The 16369-nt window shown below is 37.7% G+C and overlaps 2 protein-coding genes across 9 annotated transcripts in view; both read right to left on the reverse strand.

Annotated features, from left to right (window-relative positions):
• Trim37 (tripartite motif containing 37) overlaps positions 1–9794 on the reverse strand; it is a 180169-nt gene extending 170375 nt beyond the window's left edge. For 3 of the 6 annotated variants that reach the window (XM_047542823.1, XM_047542825.1, XM_047542827.1), the window contains exons 1-2: positions 9356–9794; positions 7095–7196 (exon numbers count right to left, since the gene is read on the reverse strand). In XM_047542823.1, the coding sequence (XP_047398779.1) occupies positions 7095–7196; positions 9356–9376 (123 nt within the window). In that variant the 5' untranslated portion in view covers positions 9377–9794. The remainder of the gene's footprint in view (positions 1–7094; positions 7197–9355) is intronic. The other 3 variants (XM_047542821.1, XM_047542824.1, XM_047542822.1) reach the window with 2 other exon arrangements.
• Positions 9795–14556: 4762 nt separating this feature from the next.
• Ska2 (spindle and kinetochore associated complex subunit 2) overlaps positions 14557–16369 on the reverse strand; it is a 30276-nt gene continuing 28463 nt past the window's right edge. For all 3 annotated transcript variants that reach the window (XM_047545231.1, XM_047545233.1, XM_047545234.1), the window contains exon 4: positions 14557–15088. In XM_047545231.1, the coding sequence (XP_047401187.1) occupies positions 15020–15088 (69 nt within the window). In that variant the 3' untranslated portion in view covers positions 14557–15019. The remainder of the gene's footprint in view (positions 15089–16369) is intronic.

The following is a 16369-nucleotide window of genomic DNA, read 5'->3' on the forward strand; positions in this document are numbered from 1 at the left end:
CTCTCTAGTACTACATTAATTTTAGAGATACTTATAGAAAGACAGGCATTCTACTGTCTCCCTCTCCTCATTATCATGAAAAGAACAAACGTTCAAAGGAACAGCACTTATCCCAAAATAGTTTAGAGGCTAAGGAAAGGAAAGGATTCTAGAACTATCTGGGCCTCACAAGGAGGATGCAATCTTCACAGAAATGATACTGTCCCCAAACTTTAAAAAAAAAAAAAAAAAAAAAAGTAGCAATGATTTACTTTTAGCCTACTACAAAATTCCTGAGAAAGTTTAAGACAAAGCTAAAAACAGCTAAATTTCTTTTTTGAAAAGCAAACTAATTCTGAGGTATATACACTTTGGCATATAAATTAGATCTAAAATATGAATAAGCAATACAACAAAAGCTTTTTAAGTCTTATAAGGGTTTTATAGTTTGATAATTTAAACATCTAGGAATTCTGGTTTCCTCTACACAAAACTCAGGTTTTGTTTTTTTAATCATTTAAGTTGTGAGCAGTATACTAGAAACAAAAGACATAAGATTTCCTTATTATTTTTCTAAAGACAACAGGCTAATAGTGAAAAACTCTGTTCTACTTGTCTGACAAATAGGTTCTGAGGTAACTAATCTTATACCAATGTACTCCCAATCTGTTATTTCTCTTTATCCCTTTCAACTTTTTCATGAGCCTATACATGAAGTCAAATAATTCAGAAATAAAATTCCCAAGGAAATCTTAAAGGACAATGAAAGGCTTAAGATGATAGGAACCAAGGTACTTTACAGCAAAGAAAGTAAAGTTAAACAACAACAGAAAACAATGGAAAAGAATTTCTTCATTCTTAATAAACTTTGAACAATACTTGATTAATCCACTAGCAAATATGAGACTTGAGTCAGGTTTCATACCCTGAAGTAATGTTCTGATCACACCACTCTTCTTTACAAGTCCTATTTTCCCATACCTCTTCTCAAAAACTGGCTGTACCTCTTTAGCTTTAGCCTTACCCCATGTATGACCCAGCAAAGTGAAGTCTTTAAAAGTTTCCCCTCTCTGCCCAGGATATTCATCAGCACATTTCTTCACCTAGGATACTCCTACTTAAGATTTTAGTTTATATTATCACTTCCTCCAAAACGCCTTCTTGACAAACTATGTAAAATACCACTACTGCGTAGGAAGCAAAATGTCCTGGGTTGGATCCCCAGCACCACAAAAAATAGGGAAAAAAAAAAAATACTACTGCCATGCTTTCCTACAGCAACCAATTTCCCCCTTCATTGTATATGTTAACACTTTATGATGATGATTTATTTGTTGTTTTCCTTACACTGTTATAATATTATTAAAGATTAGAAACACAATAGGGAATAATCTCACCATATTCTTTAATATCGTCAAAACAAGCTGATTGCTGCAATGCATGCCACTCTTGGCATTATATTTTTGCATTTGCTTATAGTCTCAGCATACCTTTTCCCATTGGAATACCCTTTGATTATGTCCATCAATCTTTCCTGCCAGCCAGGTGTGGTGGCACACTCCTGTATTCCCAGCTACTCTTGGGGCTGAGGCAGGAGGGTCACAAGTTCAAGGTCAGTCACAGTAACTTAGCAGGTCCCTGCCTCGAAATTTTTAAAAAGAGCTGGGAATGTACCTCAATAAGAGTGCCCTTGGGTTCGATACACAAACCACTCCCCCGACACACACATAAACAAATATACCAACTGTCCTGCCCATCCCAGGATAGTAACTTTTCCTTCTCTGAATATTAGAAGCATTTTACCTCGTATTCATAATCCAACCACAAAATAAATGTGACAAGTTTATTACTTTGGGAAAAAAATAATGAAATTCAGAAATAGAAAGTAGAACAGCAGTTACCAAGGGATTGGAGAGAGGAATAATGAGAAGTAATTGCTTAACGGGTATAATGTTTCAGTTTGGGATGATGAAAAAGTACTGGAGATTGACAGTGGTGACAGCTGCACAATATAATGTACTTAATACCATGGAACTGTACACTTAAAAATAGTTAACCACAGCGGCTCAGGAGGCTGAGGCAGGAGGATCCCAAGTTCAAAACCAGTCTCAGCACTTAGTGAGACTCGGTAACTTAGCAAGACCCTGTCTCGACCCTGTCTCAAAATAAAAAATTTAAAAGAATTGGGATGTGGCTCAGTGGTTAAGTGTCCCTGGGTTCACTCCCTTGCACCAAAAAAAAAAAAAAAAAAAAAAGTTAAAATGGAGAGTTTTATACTATGTATATCTAACCACAATTTAAAAAAAGAAAGTCAAGGAAAGAATTACTGTATGACCTAGAAATTCCACTACTAGGTATAAAATCGAAAGAAATGAAAGCAGGGACTCAGATACTTATACTCCTGTGAATAGAACTATTCACAATAGCCAAAAGGTGAAAACAGCCCAAGAGTCAATCAACCAATAAAAACAAATACACGAATTGTATTATACAAATGCAATGGAACATTATTCAGCCATAAAAAAGAATGAGGTTGACACATGCCACCTGAATGAATCCTGGACACATGCTAAGTGAAATAAGACAAAGGTCAAATATTTCACTCACGTGAAATAGACAAGTAAATTCACAGAGACAGATTAGGGTTATCATGAACTGGAGAAATGGAGAGTTATCACTTAATGGGTACAGACTTTGAGGCAATCAAAGCTTTGGAAATAATTATATGGTTGTACAATACTGCAAATACAATATGAATAAAATGGCAAATTCTATTGTATTTACTGCCACAAAAGGGAGGAGATATAAAGTATTTGAACAGACCCTTTACCAAAGACAATCTATGGTTGGCAAAAAAAGTCCCTGAAAAGACCTTCTCTCAGAGAAATACGAACTAAAACCAAAATGAGATACTGCTATACCCACTAGAACAGATAAAACTCAAAAAAAATGAACATATCAAGTGCTAGCATTAATTTGGAGGAAACAGAACTCTCATATGTTGCTGGTATAAATATAAATTGTACAACTATAGTTTGGCAATTAGTTAAAAAGTTAAACACACATCTACTAATATGATATAGTCATTCTACTCCTATTTATCCAAGCAAAAAGAAAGCTTTAGTTTCTTCAAAGACTTATACAAAAATATTCATAGGAACTTTTCATGTAATAGCAAAAAACAGCAAACATACCACAAGTCCATCAACAGATGAATGGATAGACAAATTGCTGCATATGCATGCAACAGAACATTACTCAGCAATGAAAAGAATACTACTGACACACAGATGAATCTCAATAATTTTACTCAATGAAAACAGTCAAACACATAACAGTACATATCGTATTATTCCATTTGTGTAAAATTCCAGAAAACAAACATCTATAGAGCAGAAAGCAAATCGGTAGTTTCCCAGTAACTGGGGGGGGGGGAGGAAATTTTGGAGAATAATAGGTACATTCAACAGACTGAATGTAGCGATAGTTTCACAAGTATATACTTATATCAAAATTTATCCAACTGAAAAAAAAAAACTACCCTGTATACTTTAAACAATTATACCTAATAAAAAATGTCTGGCAAAATAAAAACAAAATGAATTCAATAATTATAGGCAAACAAAATGCCACCAATGCTAAAAATCAAGGGTTCAAAAAAAGTTGGATGAGAAAGATGATACCAAAACAAAAACAAACAAAAAAAAAAAAAGGCAGAAAATACAATTAGGAAAAGATGGAAAAAGTAAGCGTAGCTGGGTAAATAAGAGATTTGGTCTGAAAATACAGTCAATGTTCCCACCTTTTGGCGTGTTTGGTGGTACTAAAGAACCATGGGTTGACCACTGGCATGGGGATGAGTCCAGTCCTAGTATGTCACCAAACCACTGGCTGATTTTAGACACATCTATTTCCTAGCCAGCCTCAGCAATTTAGCAAGACCTGTCTCAAAATAAAATTAAAAAGGCTATGGTGTAGTTCTGTGGTAGAAAGTCTCTGGGTTCAAATCCCCGTATAGGGAAGGGTGGGAGGAGTATGGATTTTGTTTTATTCAATGACCTAAATATCTGTACCATCTGTCAAATTTCCATGATCAATGAACAAAGCTGGCACAGGAGAGAAGGAAAGGATTCAAATGAACACTGTTATAATTTGGTGAAGAGAAATATCTAGCACCTCTAAGACTTGCTTCTGTCATTAAATCACCTCTCTCCAGCATTGCTAATTACTTCCTCTCTAATGGTTCAGTCACAGCAAGATACAAATTAAACAAAAACACTGACTCCCAACATCCCCCCTCAAGCAGTAGTACCTTATTTTTCCTTTTTACAACAAATTTCTCCTAAAAGTTTTTTATGCATGCTTTTTCTCTTCTCATTCACTCCCATCAGGTTTTATCCCCACTAATCCACTAAGTCTTCACCAGGTCACCAATAACTGATTCCAAGGTCAGAACCATATGACACAGCTAACTAGAATTGTGACCCCTCCTGAGCTCTAAGTGGTTAGAATACCCCAGAGTTCAGACCTAAAATCTGTTCCCACAGGAGATAATTTGAGTGTTCCCATCTAGTTTCTGCATTTTAAATACCATCTGAATGTTGAGTATGTTGGTCTCTTTAACCTCCCCTTACTCAAAAGACTCATTTCTGCCAGGCATGGTGGTGCACACCTGTAATCCCAGCACCTTGGGAAGTGAAGACAGGAGGTTCACAAATTCCAGACCAGACTTGGCAATTTAGTGAGACCCTGTCTCAAAATAAAAAATATAAAAAATTGGGATGTGTGGGGGTCTTTCAGCCATGTCCCACATGAATGAGAAAAGGGTTAACTGCCAGAGAACCATGCTGGCTATAAACCAATTACCCATAAACTTACCTAATCAATAAACACACAAGAGTCAATATTCCTTTTACATGAGAGGGAGCAAGATGGGTCTGGCCATACCAGATCTGGCCTCTAACAACATGGAGGAGCCCAACTTTCCTTTATTTTATAGTCATACAGGTAAAGGGGCCTGGAACAGGAGGGGCTTCTTCTGTAATGAACAGGATAGGGTGAAGTTAGGGGAATTATTTTCTTAGGGGGACTATGGCAAAAGCACACAGGAAACTACTCCCACAGCGCCATATATCCCCTGGCAATCTGGGACAGACTTCCCCATCTGCCAGTTCCAGGAAGTAAGACCTCTGCATCATGAGGTTCGACCTAGTCTGATTCTGCTAAATAAGGATGGCTCCCCACATTGATGTGGTTCAGTGGTAGAGCACTCCTGGGTTCAATTCTCCAGTACTGAAGCAAAAAAATAAAGTTGAAGCTGAAGGAATAGATCTAGGACCATATAAAAGGATGAAAGGCAGAAAGTTGCAAAAGTAGTTATTTCCCAAAGTAGATGCGTTTTCCCAGAAACCTCAGAGTAGAGAAGGCCTGCATCAATATATAAGAAATAAATGTGTATTCCAGTAATTTCAGCAACTTGGGAGGCTAAGACAGGCTGGGGTTGTGGCTCAGTGGCAGAGCACTTGCCTAGTATGTGTGAGGCACTGGGTTCAATTCTCAGCACTGCATATGAATAAATGAATAAAATAAAGGTCCACAAAAAAAATCAATTAAAATATTTTTTTTAAAAAAATGCAAGACCTTCATCAAAAGAACTGAGTCCATGGCTGGGATTGTAGTTCAGTAGTAAAGTGGATGCCTAGCACATGCACTGGGTTCCATCCTCAGCACCACACAAAAAATAAAGGTATTGTGTCTATCTACAACTTAAAAAAAAAAAAAAAAAAAAAAAAAAAAAACTGAGTCCAGATGCACACTCTATCAATTAATGAGCTACAGTGATGGAGGTCAATTACTAAATCTCTTAGGCTATGGTTCCATTATTTATAAAACAAAGACTATTATAAAACTATTTATAAAACAACCAGAAGAATATGACACCTTACAAGTAGATGATGCTTTATAATTTCTGCATTACTTTTTAGCTTATTTCATTTAATGCCTAACCACCCTGTGAGGCAGATTGTGTTATATGAATCCTTTAGTTGAGGAAACAAGGGTAACAGATTTAAATCTCTCCTTTAATCAGTATGAGAACATCATATGTAACTCAGGCCTACTAGAACCACATGGTATAGTGGCAAAGAATACAGGTTCTAAAGTCAGACTTATTGGGTTCAAAGCCAGGTTCAACATTTGCTAGATGTGTGACTGGAAGAAAATTACTATAGTGCTACAGATATTATTCTTGACAAAAGGATATTAATCTTTTTTAGGCAAGAATAAGGAAACAAATTTTCAGGTGAATTGCACATTAGACGGCTTTGATTTTCTCAGTAAAGGAATATCTCAGAGTAATGTGAGCAACACATTTTTCAACTGTGCTCTGCAAATGTCCTCCTGGATCCCCATAATCAAAGTAAGTTCTTCCATTTTATATCTTGAGCTTCCTCACAATTTTGTTTAAGGTATCTGCTTATTTTCAAGGTTTGCTGTTGTTGGGTTTGTTTTTTTTGCTTTGTTTTGTTTTTTGTACTATGGTTTGAACCCAGGGGCACACTTTACCATTATCTGCATCCCCAGTCCTCCTTATTCTAAGACAGGGTCTCATTAAATCGCAGTGGTGGCCTTGAACTTGTGATCCTCCTGCCTTAGTCTCCAGAGTCACCAGGATTACAGGTGTATGCCACTGTACTCAGCTTGTTTTCAAATTTTAAAGCCACTAGATTACATTCATCTCTATGGTCTCTTGTAATGTGATTCCCTCAGACTAATGCACCTACAAAAAAGGCACTTTGTCGTTTATCTTCGTATCCCTCAACCCCAAACATAATGCAGGCAAACATTACAAGCATTTTTTAAATGTATAGATAAGTTAATAACTTATATACATTAAAATTATAGTGAACTTTGTTTCCAGAGGTACCTAGCTATGTTCAGACATCTCATGGCAGTATCACCTACTGTTTACTTCCATACAAACTGATGGTACCTTAAAGAATCTTCATTCAAGAGACATTTTTAAAAAGGACACAAAATGTAAAGACATGGAAATGGTTAATCCTTACATTAGATCATATATAAACTAAACACATTTAAAAAGAAATACAACTTACCCTAATACAGCTGAAACAACAAAGCTTGGAGCAATGAGGACACAGGCGAGCATCCCGCAATTTCTCCATACAAATGAAGCATCGGAAAACCTCAGCAATGCTCTTAAAATAATGAAAGACGTAAAGTTCCAAGATAAGACTACTGAATCAAAAGTTTAAAACATGCTAAAAATAATTCACCCAACATTTACATCTATTAGAGGCTAACACCTTAGTTTTGACTATATTTGCAATCAGAAATTAGCTACTCAAGGCACAGGGTATACCTCAGAATATCTAGAAAATGTGGGATTTTTGTTTTAAGCTCGACAATGAATCTATTCTAAGGAAAAGATGAAATGCAAAGATGTTATCCACAAATATTTTCAATGAAGGATTAATAATAATGGAAGAATCTAGTTATAGCCCCAGTGTCCAAATATTAAGTAAATTATGGCAATTATATGACACAGTCACTAAAAATATTTCTTGATTGATGGGCATGGTGGCCCAAGCCTATAAACCCAGCTTCTTGGGAGGCTGAGACAGGAGGATCAAAAGTTCAAGGCCAGTCTGTACTGGACAATTTAGCAAGATCCTGTCAAAAATGGGATAGGGATATAGCTCAGTGGTAAAGTCCCTTGGGTTTAATCCCCAGTACCACAAAATAAAAAAAAAAAAAAAAAAAGAGGAATGCATGTGTGGGGCTAGGGATGCATGTGTGGCTCAGTGTGTGGTACTTGCCCAGCATGTGCTAGACCCTGGTTTAAATCCCCAGTACCACAAAGAACAAATACATATTTGTGTGTTTGATTTAATGATACAGAAAATGCTTATGATCTATTATAGTAAGAAAAAAAGGTAGTCCATGTGATTGAAAGCACAATATGAACCTTTTTATTTTTTCTGCAGTTTCCCAAAAGAGAAAAATTGCTTTAATAATTAAGAAGGGAAACATTGCCAAGTGTAGTGGTGAACATCTGTAATCCCACTGACTCAGGAGGCTGAAGGAGGATGATTGCAAATTCAAGACCATCCAGTCTCAGCAATTTAGTGAAGACCTAAGCATCTTAGGGAGACCCTGTCTCAGGAAAAATTATAAGGGCTGAGGATGTAGTTCAGTGGAAAAGCGCCCCTGGGTTCATTCCCCACTGCCAAAAAAAAAAAAAAAAAAAAAAAATTTAGAAAACTATGTATCCTACTGGCAGTACATTTTTATCCAGAAAGAAACTAATTCATAATCTAGAAATCTGAATTTGTCCTGACACTGAGACCAACTAAGACTGAGAATCTAACCCCTACTGAAAATTTTGATGGCAACCATATGAGACTTTGGGAAGAAAAACTACTTGTAAATAGAACAGGATTATCTTTGCAAACTTCAGTTGAATCATTTTTTGGAAACAACTGACAAAACAAGAAAACACATGAAATTATGTGTATTTTTTTAACAGTACTGATATTTAATTTTCTTTCCATTTCAGGAGAATTACACTCTCCTAAAACAACGGAACTTTACAAAACTTTTATAATACTTTCACCTGGGAAATTAAGGAGAAAATTACACATTGAGTCTCATCATGACCGTGAGATGCAGACTAACTCCATGAGGGTGGACAAAGAGATCATTGGAAGAACTAGTTTCCAAGTGGAGCGGTCCAAAATACAGTTACCCTTATCAAGAAGCAAGGATTTCGTATTTTAGTATTTGAAAGGTTCGAAATTAGGCAATCATTACGTAATTATGCCCATGGTTGGAATATTTTCATAAGGGCTAGGATATAAAAAATACCCCAACCATGTGAAATCACAGCTCAGATATGAAAAACTTTGTTATAGATACTATCAGATAGTACGAAATTTATATATATATCTCAATCAAGGAAAGGCAGAAACCTGCTAGTATAACACAGGGAGGGAAAAGTGATTATCCATTGAGATGTGAATCCGCTCTCACGCACCCCCTAAGAGTAGCGGCGAGGAGCAAAGCATGTCCATCGGATGAATTTGCCATTTTGCTCTGCACGGGCTGTATTTTGCAAATACTCGGTGGGAATAAGTTCAGGTGCCAAGACATCAGCACCTGACTGCGGAACAATCTCGAGTAGGAGAAATCCGAAAGGGCTGCAGAACAAGCCCCAGGCCAGCGCTCTTTGCAGCGGCAACCACGGCACGGGGAAACGGGACCTGCCAGAGGGATACACAGGGAATGGCGCCCCGAATAAAAAGCGCTCACCAGGTGGCGGGGGAGACCAACCACCACCCTCCACAACACCCCTCACCTCCACACTCTGTTCATCCATTGCCTCCGGCTCTCGGCGGGGCCCCCGGCGACCCGCGGAGTCCGTGGTCTGCCCTGTTAGGCGCCGGCCCGAGGTCGCCAGGTCAAATCGTTAAGAACAGCCTGGGCCCACGTCAGGGGGCTCCGACAACTGCCCAACCTGCGCGCCCCATCGCTTCAGGTTCTGTACTGACTACCCCCATTTCGCCATTTTTATCCGCGCGCCCGCCCAGGGGCACAGAGGTAGGGCGAGCGGTGGCCAGAGCTCCTTCCTCCCGCCTCACCCGCCAGCGAGGGACCGCAAGAGAGCCTCGGCCCACGTGACGCGGGCGCGAGCGTATCTGAACCGCCACTGGACCCCGGAGGGGGCTGGTCACAGGCGAAGAAGGCGCCGCAGAGAATTCGCAAACACCAACGGTAACCAGGGCAGCTAGAGGCGCGGCAGCCGGGTAGGCGCCGCACGCATGCGCGTAGGATCCGAGAGGCGGAGAGGCGGGCGCCTAGTTCCCGCGGTGCGGGGGCGAACACGAGACTTGGCGAGTCGCTGCCGCAGGGTTGCGTGTCTTGGGCCGAAGCTGGCGCCCGCCGCCGTAACTCCCCGCTTCGTCCTGCTCCGCCCTGCTTAGCAGAGGGAGGGTGCCCCACCAGCCTCGAATATTAGCGCGCCAAAAACTAGAGCCACCTGGGGTGATTGTGGAAAACGCCACACCCCTAGGTATTCTGATTCCTGCTAGATTGTTGGGTGGGGCAAGGAAATCGGAGTTTTCAACACCCAGTCTCGGTGAACCGCTGCAGGTGGTCTGTGGTCAACACCTTTAGAAATCCTTGTACAGAGAATTCCTGGTTAGTTCTTTCTCGGGGAGGAAGCAAATTCAAAGATTTTTGACACCCCTTAGTGGAACTGCAAAGCTCCAGATTGTGAATACTGGGAAGGCGTTTCTCATTTTGGTGATGGGAGAACAGACTATGAATGAAGACAACGGAACCACACCCCATGGCTTGCTTCCTTGTAGATTGAATTAAGCTGTAGCCATGTGACTACTGAAATAGCCAAAGGATCTCAGCTGTATTCACCTTTCCTATACGTGGGATCTGCTTTTCTACAGTTTACTGTCAGAAAAGAGATGCAGATTGCAGAAATTGAAGTTGTGAGGCAATATACATACGTAAAATTCTTATTTGAACCTCATTTTTCCTTTCCAGTTTATTGCAAACAGCTATTTATCAAAACCACAACTTAAGAGTACGCATGTAGGGAATTAATAACCTAGAATACCAGGCATTTGAATATAAAGTAGTGGACAACGAACTTTTAAATGTGAGCCACAGACAAGATATAATTTAGTAAAATTAATCTGGGACTGAAAATGCTTTCACTAAAAATTATGGTCTTGTAAAGACAAAGTGATGGTTGCACAACGCTGTACTAAAATGTACACTTCCAATTTCTTAATTATGTTACGTGAATTTTACCTCAATTTAAAAATTTATTTGAGTGCCCGGGGTAGTGTCGCAGGCCTGTAATCCCAAATGGCTCAGGAGGCTGAGACAAGAGAATCACAAGTTAGAGGCTCGACTTAGCAACCTTGGCAATTCAGTGAGGCCTTTAGGCAACTTAGTGAGACCTTGCCTCAAAATAAACAAAAACAAAAACGGTAAGGGGTTATAACTCATTGGTAAAGCGTCCCTGAGTGAATCCCCAGCACACACAAAAATAAAAAAATAAAAAATAAAAAAATTTGTCAAACAGGACAGTAATTGCGGTTCCAAGAATAATGTGAACTGGTTCTTGCTCCTAAGGAACAGTACAGTAGACAAGACAAAGTACAATATATGATAAACACTAAAATAAGTTATATATTTGCCCAAGAAATTTTTTAAAAGTGTTTTAAGGACTTATTGCACTAGTTCAAAACAGTGAAAATTAGAAAAACCTGGACAACTAATTAGAACCCTTTGGTTGTAAGCACAGTCTGATTCTGACTAACTTGAGTAAAGAAAAAAAAAATTAGTTTGAAGGATACTGTAAAGTTCATCTGCCAAGCCCTGGGGTTGAGGAACCTATTACCTGCTCTATCAGAGTCCCTTAAGGCTGGTTGTGTTCCCCTTTCCACAACATTCATCTCCTAACTTGCTGTTGTTTAATGTGTTAAATAGCTTAAATATCTCTAAATAAGGAACTAACAAAAATCATCCATATACTGGATTACAGTTGTTAAAAAGAATGGTGGATGTATGATATGTGACATGACAAACATATTTAAAATGAAAAAGAAATTAGCCAGGTGGGGTGGTTCACATCTGTAATCCCAGCAATTTGGGAGACTGAGGCAGAAGGATCACAATTTTCTTTCCTGGACTGTAAGCAAAACCACTTCAATATTAATAAGAATTTGTTATGACCGCTTTATGATAGTACCATTTTTGACCACCATCAATTAACATCACAGCCCAGAGTCATTCCATGACAAGAGGGGATAATATTAATTGCCTAAATACTAGAGAAAATTTCTATGTGATACTAAGGTATAACTTTTCTGTGTAATTAAAAAAAAGCAAGAGTACCTTCTGTTCTTGAAATATTAAAACTAGACAGGACAATTTCATTGCAGCTACTCTCCCAACCTTGTCAGTTGTTATAAATTGTTAATGGGCAAATGCTAATAACAGGGGCTGGGGAGATAGCTCAGTCGGTAGAGTGCTTGCCTTGTAAGCACAAGGCCCTGAGTTCGATCCCCAGCACCCAAAAAAAAAAAAAAAAATGCTAATAACAAATTTCAAAATCATATCAAAGTAAAATTCTATAACCTGCAGATACCTTCCATGCATTTTTGCATTTTTCCCAATATTTTCAATGCTATTTTTTTTTTTACACAACACACACACATAATTTATTTAAGGTTTACTAAATATAGTACCAAAACCTATGGCTAAATTTGTTAAATATCTTATTATCCTACCAACCATTCTCACACTGAACAGTTAAGAGATTTGGTCAGGGTCACAGCTAAAATTTAAAAACCTAGTACAGTAGTTGTCCCCCAACCCCGGCCAAGGTGGATGCCTGAAATTACAGATAATACCAAATTCTATATATACTAGTTTTTTTTCTATGTCCTGATGCATTGCATCACTGCTTTGATTGGTCATTTTAGGCAACCTGACTGGATTAAGAAATACCTAGATTATGGGTGTTTCCAGAAGAGATTAGCATGTGAGTCTGAGTAGACAAAGTGAAGATCTTCCCTCAGTGTGGATAAGTACCTATCCTTGGCTAGAGGCCAAGATAGACAAATACAGAAGGTGAATTGGTACCTAAGAACTGGGAAAGACTACTCTTCTGCTGCCTTGGACATCACAAGTCCAAGCTTTTCGACCTTTGGAGTTCAGCAACTCCCCACTCCTAGGTTTCCAGACTTTTGGTCTTCTAGAAGTTAAACCAGTTTCTCTGTTTTTTAGATGGCCTAATATATTAGACTTCTCAGGCACCATACAGCATGAGTCAATTACCCTAAGAAATCTCCTCTCTACATCTATATATATATATATATATATATATATATATATCCTATTAGTTCTCTCTGGAGAACCCTAATACAAATATGATATCAGAATGTTCAAAATCTGAAGATTGGATTGTATAGAGGAAAATGAGGGGTGAGGAGGAAGGAATGATGGTGAAATGAGACAAACATCATTACCCAATGTACATGTATGATTACACGAATGGTGTGACTGCACCATGTCCAATCAGATAAACGAAAAATTGTGCTCCATTTGTGTACAATGAATCAAAATGCATTCTGCCGTCATGTATAATTAAGTAGAACAAACAATAAAAAATTTTAAAAATCAAATGTTAAACTAGTTTCGATTTAAATACAACTTTCACTACAGCTACAAAAAAAAAAAAAAAAAAAAAAAAAGAATGTTCAATCTGATAACTCAGATGGCTACTGAATGACTAAGTCAGGTAGCGTATCCAGCATGGATGGATACACAGGACAAAGGGATGGAGTAGTATGGAACAAGATTTATCACACGAGTCATGATAATGTGAAATTTAAAACTTAGGAATTGTTTATTTCCAGAATTTGACAGTTATTCTTTTTAGACTGTAGTTGACCACAGGTTACTAAAACCATGGAGAGCAAAACTGCAGCTAAAAGAGGGGACTACTGTATTTATATCCTAGGTGTGACTCAAAAACCCAATCTTAATTATCAAACTGCAGTACCTGCTTCTCTCAGCAATTTGGCATGGCTTCAGAATTTCCATAATAATTTCTTGATTATTCAATAATCTCATTACATAGATACACCATGATTTATCTTCCTATTCACCTATTGGCCAGATATGTGTATGTATTGCTATTATAAGTAATTCCATAATATCTTTTATTTTTTACTATTGAAGATTGAACTGAGAGCCTCATACATGCTAATCATATGCACAACCACTATCCCACAATTTTTTTTTTTAACTCTGTCCCTATTTTGGTGTTTTGTTTGTTTTTGTGGTACTGAGGATCAAACCCAGGTCCTCCCACATGCTAGACAAGCACTCTACCACTGAGCTATTTCCCCAGTCCTGTCCCTACTTTGAACAATTACTTTGTTGCCAATATTTGTTTGAAAATAAATAGGGAAACTGGCTCACCATATACAAAACTGATAAGTAGCAGATACATGCTCCAATGTAACTTTTATCTACCACCCCCCCACCCCCCACCCCCCCACACACACACACACAGAAACCAGGTCTCAGTTATGTTGCCCAGTCTAATCTTGAGCTCAAAATCCTCCTACCTCAGTCTCCTGAGTAGCTGGGATTATAGTCATGCACAACTGGACCTGGCTTTCTTTCACATGGAATGAACAATTACAGAGCTAGGGATGTAGTTCAGGCTAGGAATATAGCATGTGCGAGGACCTTGGTTCAATCTACACTGCTGGAAAAACAAACAAACAGTAATAAACACAGCCTGAAGGAAAACAAAGGGATGACTGAAATACCACAGGGACAGTCTAAAACAGCATTTGCAGACAAGCTCATGTTGTTTAACATTAGCAGGCAGAAGGAATAGGGGAAAAAAAAAAGTGAGGCTATCACAGAAAAGCCAACTTATTACATTAGCTAGGTTTTATGAGAGACTACATATCATATATTAATGATCTCACCAATAACGATTGCCATCTGCAATCAACATTGCAAAAAATGAAAGTTTTATGCAAATAAATTTTTTAAATGTTGCTTGTTCTTTACTTTCTAAATCATACTCATTTACACATTGACTCCTGAAATATACATAAACATTATTTTATGACAAGACAGAATATCTACATTATCTCAACTACACAAAAAGAAAACAGGTCCAAAATAATATTAAGGGACTTCCTTAGTTAAAACTAAGGGTATATATGTAAATATATATTTAAATCCCTACATTCCCATTCCTTTTATTTTTTTCAGCTAAATTTTATACAAATAATATCTGCTCTTATAATTTCCACTCAGATTAAAGGCATCATACCCTGTCACTCAAGCCAAACCTCCTTCTCCTTTACCAGTCCCCCACCTCTAATAATCAAGTGTTAACAAGACATTGTCCTAAATTTCTCTGGAACAGATCTCTTCATTAGTTTCCTTTTGCAAGTACATTTCTTCATAAGTCTGTTATGTGAGATTTTAATTGCTCTATCACAGTTTTCTCCTCTTCAGTCAGTGGTGACAGCTAGAAAACAAATGACAAAATTTTTATTTCAAAAACCTTCAAAGACTGTTAAATTAGTTAAATTCTGCTTCTTCACATCAACAAATTTTATACCAACAAAAGTTTATACTACGTATATAATCACAATTTTAGGAAGACAGGGAAAAAAATAAATATTTGCTATCTGTATTCAAGGTATTATAATGTTTGAGATTCCAAAAAAAATTGTTATAAAGACAAAGAAAGATGACCAAGAAATCAAACAATTTTAGAACTAAACAAAACTAAATAAATCATGTTTGTATGTCATATTCTAAAAGTACTTTGAAAAGGAGATGTGAACAAAAATAGTCTCGAAATTGTCTCATAGAAATAAGAGGCATGGACTAAATTTGAAAGAATAATTAAAATGTGTTTAGCTGCAAATAATAAACATTTCAAAATAGATAAACTATAGAATTTATTATCATTGCAAAATAAGTTATGAAGAAAGACTTCAAAGCTGATTTACTCTGTATCTTAACCACCTTGAGGAAGTCCTCAAGGTTTTCTCCAGTGAGGAAACTTCCTAGTTACCTACTTCCAAACTTGCTCTCCTCACATATTGGGATACAAGCCCATTCCTGAACCAATGTGATTTAAAGGAAAATCCACTCCCCTTTCCAATCAAATATGTCCCTAGATCTGAGGATAGAACCAGTTTTAACTCAGTCATGTGGCTATAAGGGAAGACATACATCTCAAAAAAATCTGTACTATGATATGCAAGAAGGAAATAGACAATAAGAAAACAGCCAGCCAACACTATCCACTAAAAACTGGAAGAAGCAAGAGCAAAAGCTAAAGGAAGGGAACAAAGGAAGTTACACAGGATTTTCACAAAGCACCAGTCTGCATGAAACAAAGTGTTATATAGGAAAATAATAGGAGATACAATTTGAATCACTCAAAGAGTTACAAACCTTCTTCATTATATAGGTCATCTCTAGAGAGACTGCCAAATCTGGAGCACAGGAGACCTACAGAATCAGAATCTCTAGGGCACTGCTGTCCAATAAAACTTTCCGTGATGCTGAAAATATTCTATATCTGTGCTGTCCAACTGAGAGATGAATCACTTGGATTTTCAATTTTATGTAATTAAGTTTAAATTTATATACCACATAATGGCTCTTGGTCAGCCTAGATGTCCAATACCTCCAGAAGCTACACGATTCTGATATGTAGCTGGTGTGACTGACCAACATTTGTCCAAAATATTCACATGGATAAAATCATATGCTTTACTGCAACCCAAACAGT

Source organism: Sciurus carolinensis, chromosome 3, assembly GCF_902686445.1.
Source record: "Sciurus carolinensis chromosome 3, mSciCar1.2, whole genome shotgun sequence".
Lineage (NCBI taxonomy): Eukaryota > Metazoa > Chordata > Mammalia > Rodentia > Sciuridae > Sciurus > Sciurus carolinensis.